The sequence below is a fragment of the Anastrepha ludens genome, chromosome 2 (assembly GCF_028408465.1).
Source record: "Anastrepha ludens isolate Willacy chromosome 2, idAnaLude1.1, whole genome shotgun sequence".
In the NCBI taxonomy this organism is placed as follows: Eukaryota; Metazoa; Arthropoda; class Insecta; order Diptera; family Tephritidae; genus Anastrepha; species Anastrepha ludens.
This window is the reverse complement of record NC_071498.1, coordinates 113,956,372-113,977,190: the sequence shown is the minus strand read 5'-3', so window position 1 is coordinate 113,977,190 and position 20,819 is coordinate 113,956,372. Positions and strand designations below refer to the sequence as shown.

General features: G+C 36.0%; 2 protein-coding genes across 3 annotated transcripts; one reads left to right on the top strand and one right to left on the bottom strand.

Annotated features, from left to right (window-relative positions):
- Nucleotides 1-7,163: 7,163 nt before the first annotated feature.
- On the top strand, nt 7,164-19,844 carry LOC128855131 (ionotropic receptor 93a). Of its 2 annotated transcripts, none has more exons than XM_054089785.1 (14): nt 7,164-8,969; nt 9,039-9,191; nt 14,208-14,344; nt 14,410-14,518; nt 14,592-15,133; nt 15,191-15,299; nt 17,808-17,953; nt 18,033-18,215; nt 18,299-18,367; nt 18,426-18,581; nt 18,638-18,788; nt 18,854-19,074; nt 19,133-19,550; nt 19,610-19,844. In XM_054089785.1, the coding sequence occupies exons 1-14, from the start codon at nt 8,852-8,854 to the stop codon at nt 19,696-19,698; spliced, it is 2,601 nt and encodes an 866-aa protein (XP_053945760.1). In that variant the 5' UTR covers nt 7,164-8,851; the 3' UTR covers nt 19,699-19,844. The 2 variants fall into 2 exon arrangements, with proteins under 2 accessions (XP_053945760.1, XP_053945759.1); XM_054089784.1 differs by having other exon boundaries at nt 19,130-19,550.
- On the bottom strand, nt 19,840-20,802 carry LOC128855132 (FAU ubiquitin-like and ribosomal protein S30). Its single transcript, XM_054089786.1, has 3 exons — nt 20,700-20,802; nt 20,377-20,467; nt 19,840-20,263 (listed from the first exon to the last, which is right to left on the bottom strand). The coding sequence occupies exons 2-3, from the start codon at nt 20,452-20,454 to the stop codon at nt 19,943-19,945; spliced, it is 399 nt and encodes a 132-aa protein (XP_053945761.1). The 5' UTR covers nt 20,455-20,467; nt 20,700-20,802; the 3' UTR covers nt 19,840-19,942.
- Between the last annotated feature and the right edge of the window lie 17 nt (nt 20,803-20,819).

Below are 20,819 nucleotides of genomic sequence, written 5' to 3'. Positions count from 1 at the left end.
AGGTTAATTAAATTTTTTGGTATAATCGCACTTTTAGTTTCAGTTCATTACAGATTTCCAAAGTAAGGTTATTGAAAAACTAAAATGTGGCAACAAAAATGTTGATAATTAAACAGACGTAATTTGGATGAAAAAACAACTTTTATACAGATGAAAGCTTCGAAAGCACATTTTTCTCCTTGTGGAAATACTTTCTTGACAAACTGTACATATTTGTTTATATTTTATTTGCATATTTATTCTTATGTATTTGTGTATGTATGTGTGTATATGTCTATTTATATTTATTTTTATATATATATATTTTTTTTATATATTTTCATATATTATTTTCTTCTATATATATATATTTTTTATATATTTAGATAATATATTTGTTTTTTTTTTTAAGTTTTCAAATGCACTCATAAATTTATTTTGATTTTTGTACTTCAACATTTTAATATAACTATATCTTACTCATATATAAGTACTGAACAATATGAACCATAATTTGTGCAAATGAGCTATCTAAAGTATATTTTTAATGCAGTTAAATTACTTTACTAAGTTGCTCTTCTACAGGTCTCTTACTTCTTTTTCTTCTTCTTTATTTGCGTAGTCACTGCCTGAACGATTTGGAGCGAGTGCGAAAAATCAGTCGTATACTTATATATACATATATATAATCGGCGCTTACACGCTTTATTACCCAATAACTAACTTACTTAACTTACTTAGAGCTCCTCCTCCTATTTGAGGTATGCGCCTTGATGTTGTTCCACAAATTGAGGCAGCTGCAGTTGTAAACCTGTTCCGTACGGCAAAAAGTGTTTCATAGCAAAAGGAGGTAATAGGAGAATAGGCGACCGCTATTAGAAAAAAAGTTTTCTATTATTTGGTGTTTCATGCACGGAGATTCGCACCTGTGCACCTCCGAATGGTGGTCACGCACCAACCCATTCGGATACAACAAATGTAAAAACCAAATAATGCCGAGTCCTCTTCCTTTTGGTATTTTGAACGCATAGAAAGTCCTCCATACCTCTGTCAACACTAGCAGGGCTGCTTACGACATGACTAGTATATGTCGATTCAGTCGTCAGCCGTACTCCTCACCAATAGGCGACGGAATGTTCATCGTCTCATTGAATATTCATATCGTCCACGATTTTGTGCCGCACAACAAGTCTTATCACATGTGTTACGAATAAAGCAGCCTCGCTTTGTTAGCCGAAAAAGCACTTTACTGTTCAATTTCCTACTCAGTACAACGTAGCCCTTATTGGCAAGAGAGCTACACCATCTACTAATGGTAGTTACCATTCGCCTCGCTACTCTATCTATTTGCTGCTTAGCAAAAACAGAACTTGATCTGATTATTGATAATCATCGGCCAACGCCAGCTACCGCACGCTCTTATAAAAAATGTTGTCTAAGCAACACAATTCTGCAGTTCAAACAATGTTTTTCCAGCATCAGTAGAAAGAATTAAACATTAGGGAGTAACCTTTAGTTTAAAAAGGTTCAGATAGGTATTTTTTAATTTCACGCTGATAGCACGCATACTTAAATTTCAATCGACAGTGATGACAGTGGTATGTGACCATATTTGCATACGAGTTAATGCCTCCTCCTTCACCTCCTAATCACCTTACCAGCTCTTCACCGCCGCATTTACCATTGCTATATGTACGTATTTTGTGATAGTCGCATATTGCAAGGTCAAATCCATCGTTAACAACTGGGGGATCAAAGTCTTCGTTTTCCCTGTGGCTTTCACTGCTGTCATCTTTTAAAAGATTAGAGATTTTGTATCTTATTTCTCCTTCCAACAGCATCTCCAGCCCTCAAAGTTGTCATTACTTCAAAAAGGAGTACAAGGTTACTCCCTTTATTACTCTTTATATTAGGAGAAAACGAAATAGAGTCTAAAGAAGTAATCAGTCATAGATACCCCCAAAAAGATGGCGCAAGCAAAAAGAAAATAACTAAAATATCCCTTTTATACATTACGAATACCCTTTTGAAGTAGGTAGCGAAAAAAAAATGCTAGTTATACCATAGAAAAACTAAAAGGTAGTAAAGTAATTTTCTTTGTTAATTACTAGAAGTAAGTAAACGGGCATTTAATATGTATAATACTATTGGAATTATGCTGTATCATACAAAAAAACAAAAATCATCTAATCAATACATGAATATAAAAAAAAATATCATTTATAAAAACAGAAAACCTAAAAGATATATGTATACATACATATGTATGTAGCTAAGAAAAATCAAACACTTTATTAAATACGCACAAAATTACATAAACTGATAATTTACGGTCTCAATATCTGCTCACATTAATCTTTACAATGTAACAATCATAAATCTACATAAACAATGCTTTAAAATTCCCCAAGCAAACATATTTACATATATAATATACATACTCCAATGATATTTACATATGTACATATGTGTTTTATATATAATATTTGTACGTATGTATGTATGTATGTGCATTCTTCCTTTCTGCCATCAGCCCAATTTAGTATAATATATTAAAAACGGAATTGTAGTTGTAAGCGATTGAAATGTAACAATGTAATCATACAATATTACAATTAGTAATTCATAGTTAATTAAATCAGAACTCATACTCGTACACACATACTAGTTACATTCATAGACACGCAAATACATTTAAACGATAAACAGCGGCTTAATAAATGCACACAGAGATATGTATTTCTAAACTAAAATAAAATAAAATTGAAACCCAAAACAAAGGTATTTTGTGGTGGGCTCATACACGCAATTCAATTAATTTTCAATTCGAACTCAGCGAAATGCCAACCACACACCGACAAGCGACCAAATGCATATACATACTCGTCTATGCATATGTGTGTGTACATACCCTGCAAGGAAAACGTGAACTAGTAAACCAACCAACTAATTCACTAACTGTTACTCTTCGAATGCATGCGAATTTGGCTTTGAAAGACTAGATCGCTGTAAGTTAAGAAGATATCAACATAGAAATACCAAATAGAATCGAATACCAAAAAGCATAGTATACAGCAGCTTCAGTAGGTAGGTAGGTAGGGTGGTTGTCGTAATGACACACTTAGACCTGTTGTAGATCCATTGTGATACCACCGGATCTTTTCTTTACACAAAGGATTCCTTTTTAAGCCACTCTATAGCTTATATAAACGAGCAAAGGTTCGTTAGTTTTAGATGCGCTATAACCGGGACATCTGTTAATACACCTCCAAGAGTGCGAAATTTCCTTCTGGCTAAGCCTTCACACTCATATAACTTACGAGTTGTCTGATTGTTTTCTCTTCCTCCGTGTCAAGACAGCTTCCGTAGCAAGGAAGTTCCAAACTTCTAGCGTGGTTACCTATTAAACAATGACCAGTTAATACGCCTATCATTTTTCTTGTAACTTCTCTCTATAAAATATCATCAAAAAATCATCAAAATCAGGCTTTTTGAGCGACCGCTGTTCCATTGCGGCCATGTCTGTTGGCTTAAGCTGGGCACAGACGGAAAACAAATCCAAACAATCAGTTGTGTATTGCCACAGAACTGTGGATTTGTTGACAATTTTAGCTTCACGCTTATCGTCGATTAGTAAACATGGAACGGCAAAAAATGTTAATAATGCATGATATTTATTTGTACATGAAAAGAAGGGAGGAAAATAAGGGGAAAAAAGGCGATCAATTTGGGGGCAGGACTGCTAAATGTTGCAATTTGTCCGCTCGTGTGCATACTGCAAAATTTCAAAAGAAATTTAAAAAATTGTGAACTTCGGGTCATACACACGCAACCGATTACAAAACCCGAAGGAAAAATAGTTGATGACGCACGCAATCGATTGCAAGTTGACAAAAATTTTTGTCAATTTTTGATCGGTTTGTCAACTGCGCCCCAAACACGCATCAATCTGTTGAAATTTTCTTTGGATTCTTCTTCTTTGGATTGGTTTTCCGTCTGTGCCCAACTTTAGTCCGCATATTAATTTAAAAGTGCCTATAAGCATAGGTATCAACGATTTACCCAATTGGATATTAAAAGTTGTACCTGTTCTAGCAAGTTCATCTACTTTGCAGTTTCCTGCTATATTCTTGTGGCCCAACACCCAGATAAGGTGAACTTTGTTATAATGAAATACATACGTCATTTAGAAGTTTAAAACATTCTATGACTGTTTTTGACGCGTGTGTTCTGGATTCTAGCGTTTTTATAGCTGCTTGACTGTCTGAGTAAATGAAAGCTTGATTTCTGGATAATACCCTCATTTTTATTGCTGTAACTTTCTCCTTTATAGCTAAAACAGCTTTAATATATCATTTTTTTGCGAATCTAATTTGTTTCTATATTTTTTATAAATTATGTTCCCTAAAACATTTTCATAAGAAATGTTATTATAACTCTACCCGAAATCTCCAAAAAAAAATTGTTCCTGATTGTTTATATATTGGAACGCCCTACAAACAAATATTTTTAGGGCATTATAAGATTTTAACCATACTTTAGATCATTTTTCTGAATATTTTACAAACTTTTCTGCTCCTTACAATTTTTTTACAATATTAATATTATAGCCCTACCGATTACAATATTTGTTTCTATATTTTTTATAATTTATGTTCCCTAAAAGGTTTCCATAAGAATTATATTACAGCATTACCCGCAATTTGTAAACAAAAAATTGTTTTACCGGATTGTTTATAGATTGGAACATCCTACAAAAAAGTGTATTTTGCAAAAGCTTTAATAAATCATTATTTTCTGAATCTTTTACAAATTTCTCACGCTTAAACCATTCTTTATAATATAAATAATTCTTATAGCACTACCCAAAATTTGCAAAATAAAAATCATTATTTTGTTGCTTTGTTAGATTTTTCATAAATTATTGTTCCAAAAAGCTTATTTATGTCGGGTGTTTTTTAAGCTGCATGAGAACCATCGATACCGATAACATGGTCTGGCAGCTGAAAATGCCAATCTGGGTTAAGATTTCTGTTCAGTAAGATTTGGCAAGTCATCATGAAACGTTTAATGCCACAAAAACGCTTTTAAACTTTTCGCAAAGTTCTTAGAGTACTTGCCATACAGCACGCTTATCAATCGATTTATGCGCTTTATAAAACTCAGTAATACATTTAGGGACATAAAACCGCAAGGTAATTAGATATAAATCCAAATTCCTAACATTTTCCAGCAGGGTATTTATACACTAATTCAAGCACACGATTTCACAGCAACTTGATTTTTATAGTCAATGATGGCAATAAACGGCAACACGCCCTAAAATCGTGCGCCCACTGGCTGCGCACACCTGCGACGAGCGTGAGGTGTAATCGATGAAAGGTGTAAAAGAGCGTAATACTAAAATAGAAAATGCATGCAAACAAATGCTATACGTACCACTGCGTAAAAGAGGGTTAAACCAAAAATACTTTTGCAATAAAATTAGAAGCTAGTTTTCGCTTTTTCTACTGGGTATGGGAATAAGTTTCCGTCCTTTCTTAGCCAAAGTTGCGAATTATTTAAACAATTGAATAATACCTAATATTATGTGAAGTATGTGCCACTGGAAGCTACAACTTTATTCCATTTTTCAGGAGCATACGGATTCCTCTGACGAAAAATTCGAGTTCTTTTGACTTGATCCATTCATTGTCTCAGTTTGGGATACTCTCGAAAGAAGTAAACCGCTTTCTAATAAGGGTAATTGCTCTGATCGAAACAAATGTCAGTCCGAAAGTGCAATGTCTGTGGAATAAGGCGGGTGGGGCATGATTTCCCAAATCAGTTCCTTTAAATATTTCTGAACCGATTTAGCAACGTATGGGTTGTCATGCAGTAAAATCAGTTTATCATATCTACCGTCCCATTCCGGCCGCTTTTCTTTGAGAGCTCGTTTCAAACGCATAAGTTGCGATCGGTAACGATCGCCAGTGATGGTTTCAGATGGTTTAAGGCATTCATAATAGATGACACCCTTCTGATCCCACCAAATGCTCCAATATTTTCGACGCTTAGGGTTATCATAAATCCATTTTTCTCGCCAGTGACGATGCGCTGCAGAAAACCTTTCCTTTTCTGCCGTTCAAGAAGCATCTCACGTGGCACCCAAAGTCTCTCGATATTCCTCTCCTTCAATCGATGTGGCACCCAGTTACCTGCTTTCTGGGCCATTCCCATCGCATGCAAACGTTTACCGACGGTTGATCTGTCCACAGCCAACTCTTTAGACATATCGTCAAGGGTTCGACATGTGTCTTCATTAAATAATTGTTGTAATTGACTATCTTCGAAGTTTTTCGGTGCCCCTTTGCGATCTTTATCACTCACGTCGAAATTGCCACTTTGGAAGCGTCAAAACCACTCTTTACAAGTTGTATTTGATGAAGCGTGATTAACTTAAATATTCATCAAAATACGACACGTTTCAGCTGCACTTTTCTTTAAAAGGTAATAATGAAGCATGACTTCCCGCAAATGCTGTTTTTTTGAAACGAGCGTAGACATTTTTGACGTCAGATAAAAAAGGATCTTTACGCTTCAAACAAATGTCAACTACTGCGATCGAGACCTCACATATACACGTTCAAATCACCAGTATATTAGTAGAGCGAACACAAAAATAGTATCAGCAGCGCACCTCTTTTACGAGGGCGGAAGCTTATTCTCATATCAATATTACAATACATACCTTCTTACATACATACATACTTTTCTTGAAACTTGTGACATATTTGTTAGCAACTACTTAAAGAATGACAGCATCAGTACGTTAGGTGGTAGACTACTCAAGCTCAGTAGACTACTCCCAGATGGTTTTAAAGCTTACTTATTCACACTTATCTTTTTTTCACGCAGTCTCATTTAAGCAGAATGTGTGTACTTAGAATAAAAGTGTGATATAAAATGATTAGGAACTCAACTACAAGTACAAAGTGGCGCAAAATTAATCATCTTATCGGAAAAGGTATAATTTTTGCAAATGACGTCGTACGTGAATCATAATTTGGCGCTTGTGAACTAGACAGCTGCAATATACAACTGCAACGGCAAAAAGTCAAAATAATTTTTTTTTAATGTTATTCAAAACCAAAATTGGATGATTAATTTTGTGCCATCTGGTGCTAAGCCTATGCCTACTTTATTCCACCAGTTTAGAGGTTGTTGTAGCTAAATACCGCGCCTGGATTGCAACTTGGTTATCCGAAAGAATAGCGATATTGCCCTTAAGAAAGAAGTATGCGATTAGTAACCTGCAAGCTTCCCCTAGTGTCAGTACCTCCGCCAGGAAGACACTGCAAGTATTGGGAGGACGCACAGATGTTCAATTCTAAGTCTATGAGATGGTATATATTCCAACACCACAATGCATTTTAGAGCCATCTGTATATGCTGTAGTGTCGAAGTTGTTTAGTGAGAATTACTTACTCCATTCCTCCTTAGTTGGAAATAAAGTGGTAAAATTCCTAATGAATGTTACCGACGGGATGATGTAATCAGTCCTCTGCGAGGTGTACTGAGTTTGTCCCAATAATAGACTGGCATAACCCAAAGTGTTTTTTTGCAGCGACTCATTTCACTTAACCTAAATACAGTAATGGTTGCCATCTTTTTGAAATGCAGATCTATCGGAATAACGTATGCCAGTGCATTAAAACAGGCTGACCTTTGTATTTTGCCAAGTAATTTGATTTTTAATCTCTCCCTAGAGTTTTCCAGTAAACTACCGATCCATACGATAAAAGTGGCCGTATAACTGAATACTTAGGTTGAAGACCCCATATTCTTGAAAGCATACGTTTACAGACATATAAAGCAATTTGCTTTCCTTATCCGTTCTTCGACGTTTAATTTCCGGCTAAGTTTGGAGTCCAGGATTACGCCAAAGTACTTTACACTGGGTGAGAGTTTGTCCATTAATATTTGGTCAGGTCAAAATTTGGAACCTTGGTGACTACTCAACCTTCTCATCCAATTTTTTTTTTTTTATTGGAGCTCTTTTTATTCAGCCACAATACAATAATTACCTATAGCAAAATCCTGCGATGCATTTGTTAGTTACCAATCTTCAACCCTACTCTGCTATTTAATTCACACCTTCATGCACATTCTGCTAAGTGAGGATATATGTATGTACTACATATGATTGTATTTATATGTACATTTGTAGATGTGCACGTGTATTCTTGGACTCGCAGTGCAATGGCTATGCTTTCAATTTCAATCATTAAATATTAACAATGCCAATCTGGCCTATGCTCTCTTCCACAGCACTGTTCATGGGCAATGGGCAACATTAGGGCTGAGCGATTGTTGATTACCAAATCGTACGAACTAAAAAAGTTCAACAAATTATGCTTAAAACTAATAATTAAGAAACGAATACTGCGGTTGCTTCAAAATATTATCCAAAGCTAAAGAAAGTGCGCAAGCCGAAATATTTTTCAGAGTATATTAAGAGAGTTCTGAATTGAAGAATAGATTTGAGTTACATATCGAGATACTTAAAGCAAAATCTAAATTTTCAGTGCAAAGAAGTAATATTTTTTTTTTAACAAGATTGTCTAATATACAATTTTCTGTCACACAAGTCGACCCGGCCTAAGTGCATATATGAGTATTTTGTTGTGTTAGTTAGGCGCACGCAAAATGCAATCAGAAATTAATAAATATTTTTTTGAGCTATCCGTTTGTACGTCTATTCCTACGTATTATTTTGCCTCCTTCCCAATTATTATAACATTCAATCCATTCGTGGTTAATTTTTGAGTTAAAACCCCATTCGTATTCACTGAAGTGCTTAGTTAGTTTTAGAGTGCTAACAAATAAAGCGATGCGCTTTCACACTTTAATATGGTCGATTATCCTGCCTCTGTGCCTCTTTGTGTTGCTGCCTAAAAATGTTGAGGCCAATGACTTCTCTTCATTTCTAACTGCAAATGCGTCCTTGGGTAAATGAATTTATTGTTACTTTTCAAGTGTAAGAAAAAAATAAAAACTTTAAATTTTCTTATCTACAGCCGTTGTAGTGGATCAGGAATATATGCACCGACGTGGTGAAAATATATTGGCTAATTTTCAAAAAATTCTGGGTGATATTATTCGTGAAAATCTAAAAAATGGTGGCATCGAAGTGAAATACTACTCATGGAATCAAATAGCATTAAAAAAAGGTAGGTAAATAAACTGCCATTTATATATTTAATATTTAGGTATTATTTTGAAATAAAAAATAATATTAGGTCAAGTAAAAAGTTCTAACCATTTTCCGTTAGGTTTAGTTAGTGAACCATATTTCACGGTGTGTGCATTGCATTGGGTGATACAGAATATAGGATGAAAAAAAGTTCTTTGACAGTTTTGTGTAAAGTGCAACTCATTTGCGTGATACAGCGCTCCAAAATAAAGGTAAAAAAAGAAATTTCGTTTCATTCTTCAGTACCATCAAAGTGAAAAGTCAGAGCAGGCGAATATATATAAAAATGTGTACTATTTATGCGCCCAATACGAATAGTATCGAGTTGAACAGCAAAGCGGTGATTCCATTCTGGTAGGCCAATCGTCCAAAATATACCTCTAAACATGGAAACCGTGAGTTGCACTGGCATAAAAATGGCTTTATTGTTTTTCAAAATATTCTCCTTAGAAGTCAATACAATCCTGCATTCGCTTGACTCAATGTTCAAAGCTCTTTTGCCACTCAGAAGTGGATACTATTTACAAGCTATTTCATACTATACAAGCTATTTTAAGATTTTACAGCTTCTTCAAGCATTGAAAAATGTTTACCTCGCATATTTTGATGCTAGGGTACAAAAAGGAATTATTAGGTGCCAAATAAGGACTGAAAGGTGGATAGTCCATTAATTCGATCTTTTGAGTGCTCAAAAACACCGAAATTGAATGATAATTCGTCTTCGGCGGTTATATATAACTTCCTTTAACTCTGGTTGAAGCGTAGTGCCAGATGTTTTCCTTCCCAACGGCGGTTGATTTTCCTCAATTCTCCAAAAACTTCTGGCAAACAAATGGCTGTGAACCACTTAGAATTGGCTGTTTTGAGTTTCTCTAGTATTACAGTTGCGACTTTACCAGATTTTTCGAAAAAATAGACGGCCCTTTGTTTTGAGGTGCATCGTTTGCAAACAATTTTTGTTGTACGAGTTGTGTTGAAAAAGTATCGCGAATTTTTTGTTTTTCGAAAAGTTATTTATTTATTCATTAATATCTATTTTGTCCCCTTCAAAGTAATGAGATAATAGGCACTTGTGCCAACGTTTTTTCCAATCCTCGAAGCACTTCAAAAAATTATTTTTTTTATCTTGTTCAGCTCCTCCTTCGATGTCGTCTTTATCTCGTCAATCTTAGCATAACGCCATCCTTTTATGGGCCTCTTCAGTTTCGGGAACAAGAAAAAGTCACAGGGGCCAGATCTGGGGAATCATTAGTGTGTTATTTTTGGTCAAAAAGTTGCGCACAAACAACAATGTGTGAGCAGGGGCGTTATCGTGATGCAACAGCCAATTTTTGTTGTTCCACAAATTCGGGCATTTCTGGCGGATTGCTTCGCGCAAATTGCGCATAACTTGCAAGTAATATCCTTATTGACCGTTTTAGCCTGTGGCAAGAATCATGATGCACAACGCCCCTGCAATCGACGAAAACGGTAAGCAAAACTTTTACATTCGACCGAACTCGGCGCGCTTTTTCGGTCTTGGTTCGAGCGGCAGCTTTCATTGAGATTACTGAGCTTTTTGGCTTCCACGTCATAACCATAAACCCACGATTCGTCACCAGTTATGACCCTCTAGAGCAAATTTCGGTCGTCGCGGACAGAGTCCAACATCTCATTAGCAATGTTCATGCGATGCTGCTTTTGGGCGAAATTGAGCAGTTTTGGTACGAATTTTGCGGCGCCCAGTCTCATGCCCAAATCATTGAAAAAAGTCGAATAGCACGAGGCAGTCGATGTGTCTAGGCCCTCAGCAACTTCTCTAACGGTGATTCGACGATTGGCCAATACCATTTTCTTAACTTCATCAATTTTTTCGTCTGTTGTTGAAGTGCTCGGGCGTCCGTTGTCCGTCTGTTGTTGAACTTCTCGGCCTTCTGAGAAAATTTTGTACCACCGATAAACGTTGCTTTGGTCCAAAGTAGCTTCTCCGTATGACACAGTCGACATTCGGAATGCATCCGCGCACTTAATGTCGTTTTTCACACAAAATTTGAAACAGGGTCTTTTATACATCTTTTTGAATAGGTAAAAATCGAAGACGAGCCAAAATAGTGCAAGCAAAGCAGCTGTCAACAATTAACTGAACATTCTAAATGACCGAACTCGTCGGCATGAGTGAAAGACATGAGTACCAACATATCGCCACAAAAAAATTTCGAAATTCGAATATACGTAACCTTCGAAAATTCAAAATTCGCGATACTTTTCGAAAACACCTCGCAATAAGCTCGTCTTGGAACACCCAATGTCGATTGGTGACATGCTTTGAATCATCGCGGCTGAGTTTCTTCAACATTTTTTAACATCGACACGAGTCCTTTTATGGGTAGAATGTCAAATTTTGTGGTATCGAGAACAAATCTTCTTGATGGCTAAATGTTCATGTAATATTAAATGTATGATAGTCCTTCCCATTCCGAAGGATGCCTCTATCTCGCGATATATCACATGACGATTTTGCGTTATCCATTCAGTTCGAAAATCGAAATAAATCATCGTACGAAAATATTCACTAGTTAATTCCATCTTTTGGGCGAGATGAATTTTTCGATCACCTGAAAAAAAAAGAGGTTTACAAGTCGGTTTACTGACGATAGTTTAACGTGACAACGTCATAAGAAAATATTGATGGAATGGTTGCAATTTTCGAAACAAAATTTTAATTTTATTTGTTTGATAAATATTTTGTATGGATATAGAGGAGGAGGTAAATGGAATTGCAATGGAATAGGTCAAGTTACATTTACACAACCGTGAAAAATGACGAAACATTTATCAAATTCATGAAAGATATGTTCAATTTCGATTGTGCATCAGACGTTAATAAGTCAACAACACTAAGTCAACAACACATCATCATCGATTTGACTTTCACATTACACTTGACGTGATAACGTCTTATAATTCGATTTAACAGGCTGCACGCACGAAAAAATGTGTCGTTACCTTGCTCATTAGTGTTACCTTGCTCATTGCCGTTACCTTGCTCATTTGTCGTTACCTTGCTTATTGTCGTTACCTTGAATGAATTGCAAGCGAAAGCGCGGAACGAACGACAAAGCAAACGAAAGGCAACGTTCGACATCTTGCTCTCTCCTATTTAAGTGAGCGTATATATGTATGTATATGCGCATATGTACATACATATATAAATTCACATATTTGTATTTGCATATGACTTCTTATTGATTATTATTAATTTGATTTACTTAAAGAATTTAAGATAAAACCAAGTTTGTTAATAATACCTGTTGTTTTAATGTTATTATTATTATTTTTTTTATTATATATGAAGGAAAAAATGTGTGGTAATATTTACCACATACCTTATAAGATATGTTGTATACTAATATATGTATATAAACATGCATATACATATACAATTTCGCGCAATTTTCAAAAAGAATAAATCTATATGTAAAGATGCATACAAATCATATGGACATATCAAATATACGAATCTATTCCGTACGCAAGCAAATGTAAGCTAATGTGCTTGAACTGCAAGCGAGAGCGCGGAACGAACGACAAAGAGCACAATCGGTCCCCGCGTTCGGCAACGTTCGACATCTGGCTCTGTCCTACTTGAGTGAGCATATATATGTATGTATATGCGCATTTGTATATAAATTCACATACTTGTATTTTCATATGCCTTCTTCCTGTGTGCATGGTAATGAACCAGTTCTCTGTTGAGAATAAACGATGATAGGAAAAATAGGAAATGAAAGGGAGTGTTTCAAGTGTAATGTGTCTTGAGAAAGTCAAATAGATGATGATGCCTCTAAGTGTTGTTGACTTATTAACGTCTGATGCACAATCGAAATTGAACATATCTTTCATGAATTTGATAAATGTTTCGTCATTTTTCACGGTTGTGTAAATGTAACTTGACCTATTCCATTGCAATTCCATTTACCTCCTCCTCTATATCCATACAAAATATTTATCAAACAAATAAAATTAAAATTTTGTTTCGAAAATTGCAACCATTCCATCAATATTTTCTTATGACGTTGTCACGTTAAACTATCGTCAGTAAACCGACTTTAAAGACAACCTCTTTTTTTTACGAACAAAAGATATTTCTTATTTTATTTGTTTCTTGGCTTGGTTGTGCAAAATTAATCTTCTAATTTTTTTAATAATGTTTTAGTAAATAAAAATAATAATTTTAATAATTTTTTTTTACCAAATATGATTAATGTACGACACCATTTGCAAAAATTGTAAATTTTCAGATAAGGTGATTAATTTTGTGCCACCATGAATTACATTTTTCCTGATCGAATGACATATAAGAGAAAGATAGAAATACACAACACCCCCACATACCTTATTATTCTGTGTAGAACTAGAGTTTTTAGGGGAAGCATTTTTACTCATCTAAATCAGGCACTTAAATACCTCTTAAAGCACTTTCAGAATTCTAACTGGCTCTCAATGAGCTTCTATGGTATCACGATGGATGTGGCAGTATTATTACTGTTTAGAACCTATATTGGTGGCAAATACGGTGGAGACACTGACAAGCATAAGCTAATAAAATCTAGATTTATCACCACGGATAGCTAAATATCAATGATCGTCAGAAATTATGACAGTAATGTAACACCTTCAATATTTGTGGGAGAACTTTTCGTATTTTCAAATGGAAGATTTTGAATGAAGAAAATTTAATCAGGAACTAGACTTGACTATAAGCAGATCTTACTTTTAATATTCAACTACTACGATGAGAACAAACTTAAGTGTTTTATGCGGCAATTAAATAAAATAACCAGAGTTTTTTCTGAATAATAGTATTTCAGTGATAAGCGTAAACTTTAAGGCATTCATATTTTAGTTAGTTGTAATTTAAGTTATTGGAGCTTATGCTTAATGGCAAGCAATGTCGACTCTTGATTTGCATTCTTCATTCATTTGTCATTTCACTAAAAATTAAACATTTCAGATTTTCTTGCTGCTATAACAGTGACCGACTGCAAGAGTACTTGGCGTTTCTATGAGTCCACCCAACAGGCTTCCATACTACTAATAGCTATAACAGATGCCAATTGCCCCCGTCTGCCGTTAAATCGAGCCATTATGGTACAAAAAGAAAATCACTTTACAACGAATATTTACACAAGAAAAATGTTTCGATTTTTTTCTAGATTCCAATACTCGATGAAGGCCAGGAGTTGTCGCAGATTATTTTTGACATAAAGGTTCAGCGAATATTGCGTTGGAAAACGGCCACTTTGCTGATCGATCAGTCAATATGTAAGTAACAAGAAAAATTTCAAGAATCGCATCACTTTTTCATCCGTTTCTCTCTCCCCTCTCCCGACAAAAGTGAATGACAATCCCACATTGGTGGAATCGGTGGTGCATGAAAGCGCCAAAAATCACATTACGCCATTCTCTCTGCTGCTCTATAAGATCGATGATTCATTGCGCAGCCAAAGAAAGCGCACCGCCATACGCCAAACGTTGACCCATTTCCAGGATCAGGCACACACGCCTCGGCAATTTATTGTGGTCTCTAAATTTTATGAAGATATCGTGGAGACCGCTTCTAGTATGGAATTGTTTCATGCGTACAATCAATGGGCCTTCTTTGTGATGAGCGAGCAGAAGCGTACTTACGACGCCATGTCGGTGACACAAAGTTTGGGGGAGGGCGCCAATATTGCGTTCATCTTGAACTCAACAACACCGAATTGCATCAGCTCTATTAATTGTACACTCGCCGAATTGTCTATGGCATTTGTTACATCCATTTCGCGTATGATTGTTGAGGAGCAATCAATCTATGGCGAGATTTCAGATGAGGAATGGGAAGCTATAAGATACACCAAGCAGGAGAAGCAAGACGAAATACTGGGTTATATGAAAGTATGGGAAAACGAGTTGAACAACTTGTTTAAGAAATAATTATTTAATTTATCACAGGACTATCTAAGGACAAACGGAAAATGTGGCAGCTGTTCGTATTGGAAAATTGAAACGGCATTATCCTGGGGGAAAAGCGAAGAGCATCGTAAATATCAATCGAATAAAGGTAAACGTAGTGCCTAAGGCATATTTTGAACATATGCAACTACATTTAAGAAAAAATAAGGCATTCGAAGCAAGTTAAGAAATATGTCTAAGGATCCCATAGAATTTGGCCAGGCTTCTTTATCTGGAGTTTCTTATGCGGCTTGATTTTTGCACAATTTAACTTTTACCACTTCCTGTTCATCCTTACTCAAGAAGTATTTAAGAGCAGCTTTTTCATGACAAAAAATACATTCGGAGGTTTGCCATTGTCTTCTTACATTTTCCATCCTTTTAGTGTTCCGTGCCACCAACCCATTTGGCTACGCAGCTTCAAATACTTTCAATATATTTTCCCGATTCCCACTTAAAGCTGAGGATCTACATAGCAGTTCCCTGACTATTCTTTTTTCATTTTCATGCCCACTTAAAGCTGAGCATCTACATAGCAGTTCCCTAACTATTTCTTTTTCATTTTCATTCCTACAGCTTCTGTCACAAGTGCCAATGGCCAGAAAAGACGGATACAGGCAACACAACATCGATTAAGCTTATATTTGGACCAAACAAGTTGTGCTCTTTTAAAGGCATCTATGGCCCGATTGCTGAAGATGTTGAAAGCAAACTCCCCTGTTTATAGTTGTTTTTAGGTGATGGGTCTGTTCCTAAGTTGCCATTTTCCAAGAACCTTCTTAAGATAAGTCAGGACGTGTTTGATAACTAGGGGTCCATATCAAAACAACCAAGAGCTGGTTACTGAACTAGTCCCTAGAAATATAAACGTCTTAACTATTCTCAATTGGCTGCGCTTCAAAACGCAACGACTTTTGGTGATAACAAACATTTCTGATTCGAGAAGACTACAAAATTAGGCAGAGGGAAAGTTCCAGAAAATACATTTTTTGGATCAGTGGGTGTAAATAGCGAAGCGGTATCCTTTCCGCCAACTTCTATATTTTAATGCTTATATTACTTCAACCACCAAAGTGAGTTTCCTGGTCTCTTATACTGACAATTCTTCTACATTAACGTCCAAGGAGAAAGATTACCTCTCCAATCTTTCGCGCTTCTTCATGGCAAGGAATCTGTAATTTTCTTCACTTAATCCAGGAACCTGGTTTACAGAATGGACGAATGTGGTCATACTTTCACTGGAAGTCAAAGTCTACAATACACCAATTCCGACGATAAATACCCCCACTTTCGATAGCTTACTCTCTTTCTCGGTGCATACAACCGCTATCGCCACTAAAGTCCAAAACCGCAACAAGGCCCTCAAGTCGCCAGTCCTTAGCCCTTTAAGGAAAGACAAAGAAAGCTTGCTGAGGACATTACGGCAATCGGCTGGCTGGTTTTGAATTATGCAGCAAGTAGATAAAACTCCAGACCTGCCAAAATACTGCACTCCGAACGACGATAGAATACCTCCTGATGTCACCTATACAACTCGTGCACAGTGAGGTATGTATTCTTCCTGTCAAGGCGCATAACTTTATGCGCAGCTAACAGTTAGATGAGATAGGCGACGACAACCGATGACTTCACTGCGCTCTTCGCTGGGTTTTGTGAACTGTGACAACAGTAACAACATAATAACAACTGGAACTGTGCTGTTGCCCATACACCCGATGGGACTGTCATTTCACCAGAATTCATGAGAAAGGTTTAAGGGGTTAAGTGGCTTTCAGAGGTTGAAAAAAAGAAGATTTTGACTATTTTTTATTTAGTATATAAAATCATATATTTTATTTAAGCAATTCACTATATCTAAGATACATATATAAACAGTATTTTGTGAAATTTTTATTTAAAAATTTCGAAAACTCAGCCGTTGGTACTCATCTTCCTTGACGTCTCAAAAAAAAATTCTCTTGCCGTGGAAAGCATAACTCATTATTGGTTCATCTAAAATCAGAAAACCAAACGGATTTCGTTAGTACATGGATAAATCTCGTTGTACGAAGGAAAAAAAATCAAAATTTGAATTTTTGACAGGCTTTGAACAAAAAAACACATTTTTTAGTGAAATTTTCGACATACATTGGCTCAAAAAAAATAGTTGTAATTAAAAAAAAAAAATCCTTCGTTCAATAACTAGATAATGTTATTTCAAAGATTTGTATAAAATTTGAATTAAATCGCTTCATAACTTTTCGAGATATCGTGTCCACCGACTTAAAAAATGGAGTTTTGAGATAAACACGTATACCTACGAAGCGCTCAACTGACGTGGCCTAATGGGCGGAACTTCTGAAGGGTCTATCTCTTAGAATTTTACTCGGATTGACTTAAAATTTTTGGACTTAATGTCGCCGTTGCGACAACAGCAATGGAACAGCCGCCTATGAGAGCCTTTACTTATACTTATGTATGTACCTGGTTACATTCATACATATATACATACATACATATGAAGGAATAATTTACGTATGCCAATAAATCATCTTACCTTTAAAATATATACTATATGAGACTTAATTTATTAATGACTAAAAATGCATACATACATGTTTTCGTTTCCATTCTGCAGAGCTCCGCGATACACGCAATAAAAATTTTGAATTCATAGATGTTGGCTACTGGACGCCGATATTGGGATTTATAACACAAGAGGTGATGTTTCCACATATAGAGCACTTCTTTCGCAACGTTACATTAGATATTCTGACGGTACATGTAAGTCATATCTGAGCGATATGTTTCCTATGCCAAGTTTATTTATTATTTTTTTAAATTCTTTTTTACGAATTTGAAGAGCCCGCCGTGGCAAATACTGGAGCACGACAGCAGTGGTAAGATTGTCCGGCACAGCGGTATTGTTATGGAAATCCTTAAAGAAATGAGTCGAATGCTAAATTTTTCCTATAACCTCCATGAAATCAAGGTAACTGCTGTTGATTTAGCTGGCGAGGATGCGCAACAGATTGGCAATGTCACGGTATGAATACATTTTCACTATACCATTCAAAAGAAACTGCTTCCAAAAAATATTTTTTAATAAATACATGCTTATAATTGTAGGATGATCTCTTGGGTTCATTGACATTCAATATACCCTATCGAGTAATTGAAGTAATGCAATCGAGCAATGTGAGTGAAAGCTAAATAAAATCTTTTACAAAAATTCTACATTCCTTCTTAACTACAGTACTTCATGGCCGCTTTGGCTGCTACCATCGATGAGCCAGATAAAAAATCATTTAACTACACGATACCAATAAGCGTGCAAACATATGCGTTAATCTCTAGGCAGCCAGATGAAGTCAGTCGCATCTATCTCTTCACTGCGCCCTTTACACCCGAGGTGAGTAAGACAAACAAATATTTAAAAATCAAAGAAAACGTTTATATTCGCTATAGATATGGGGCTGTCTGGTGGGAATTATTATTATCACGGCGCCTGTGTTGTACTTCATCAATCGCTTTGTGCCTAAGGATCATTTGCGCATAAATGGACTCAGTACGCTCAATAGTTGTTTTTGGTACATTTATGGAGCGCTGCTACAACAGGGTACAATATTTCCATATTAGCATCCTTTTTGTTAATTCATAGACTTCTATTTTTGACTTAACAAGGTGGCATGTATTTACCCAAAGCTGATAGTGGTCGACTGGTGATCGGTGTGTGGTGGATTGTTGTCATTGTTCTTGTGACGACATATAGTGGAAACTTAGTTGCCTTTCTCACTTTTCCACAGTTTCAAGCAGGCATAGATTACTTTTTCCAGATATTTACCTCAAGAGATATTCAACAATTTGGGTTACGGAATGGTTCATACTTCGAGAAGTATTCAACAGTAAGTGGGTGCATATAACCATTATTATGAATATATAACTAATCTAAAATAACAGCAGATCACTACCCGCGACGACTTCCGTAACTACGTACAACGCTCTATCATATACAGTAATCTTCAAGGTGAGGATATTAACGCCGTACAGCAAGGTAAACGCATTAACATCGACTGGCGTATCAATCTGCAATTGATTATCCAAAGACAGTTTGAAAAAGACAAGGATTGCAAGTTCTCATTGGGACGTGAAAATTTTGTTGACGAGCAGATTGGCTTGCTCGTTCCAAGGGGCAGTCCCTATCTGCAATTAATCAACGACCGAATAGTGCGTATGTTTCAAATGGGCTTCATAGAGCGTTGGCACCAGATAAATTTACCCTCGATGGACAAATGTGGCGGTCATGGCGGTATGCGTCAAATAATGAACCATAAAGTAAACTTAAATGATATGCAAGGCTGCTTTATGGTGCTGCTGTTTGGTACGATTTATTTTTTGTCATTTGCCACTTTTTCTGCGCTAAATATTAAATTTTTCCAGGTTTCATGATAGCTTTGTTTGTACTATTCTGCGAATATTGGTACCGATGGTACTTCGTTGAGAAAAAGAAAGCCGCTTTTGCATATTAGAATATTTAATCTTTGTGGAAAATTTATGTATAACACACACTATGTCTCTCTAAATAAACTCTTGTTAAAAGCACTTGAAATTATATTGAAACAGTTGGCATTTTTTATCTTTCCACTAAAGCTTTTAATAATGGATGCACGGAATTTTTCACATATATATATTACTTTAATACAAGTTTGTGAAAATCATCTTTTATTTTACACGTAAAAAAGGAATAACCCAATCAATTAGCCAGTAATAAACTTAGTTAGAGTTGGCATTGGGGCCACGGCGGCGACCGAAACCTTGTACAACGTTCACGAAACGGCGGTTGTATTGGATCCTTCGCTTTGCACGACCGGTCTTCTTCTTCCTCTTTTCCTGTTTCTCCACCTTGGGTGTCTGTCCCTTGACCTTTCCGGCACGCGCCAAAGAACCGTGCACTTTACCACCCAACATTGGGACTGTGATATCCAACTCGAAGGATGCCAATGAGGTCACAGCGGCATCATTGCATAGAGAATTACCTTCACAATTCAATATGATTTCTTCGGTATTCAAGCCATGGGCTTGAGCGATTTGTGCCTGCAATGAAAACCTCAAATTAGCACTTATGGTAAACTTAACGAATTGAGGTTAGATATGGTAACAACTACAAGTCACCAGCTATAGACCAATGAACAAATATATTTATTCACCTTAACATCGCCAACAGTAGCGGTGGGCAGCACCTCGAAAGGTTCGACAGTTTCAAAACCACGCACAAACAATTGCATTTTGTGTTTTTATCTACAAATAGAAAAAAGAAAATCGATATAAAATTTCACCACTTCCAATTGTAATATCATCACAAGAAACACGTGTACTCGAGCGTGTACTAGGCTCATGGCAAATAGCCCAAACTATTTCATTATATCTCTTAACAACTAATTGTGTTATATCTAAATATATATTATAGGCTAAATTTACAGACATTTTTTATAAAAATATAGGGGAATTTAATATTTTTAAAAATTATCACCTTCACACTAGCGAGAGGATTCGCGAAAAAGAAAGATGGCAGAGTTTCGAATTTGTCAAATCGATTTCGAAATAGGAACGTCATTGATAATGATGCAGGGTTGTATTTGGGTTAAATTGG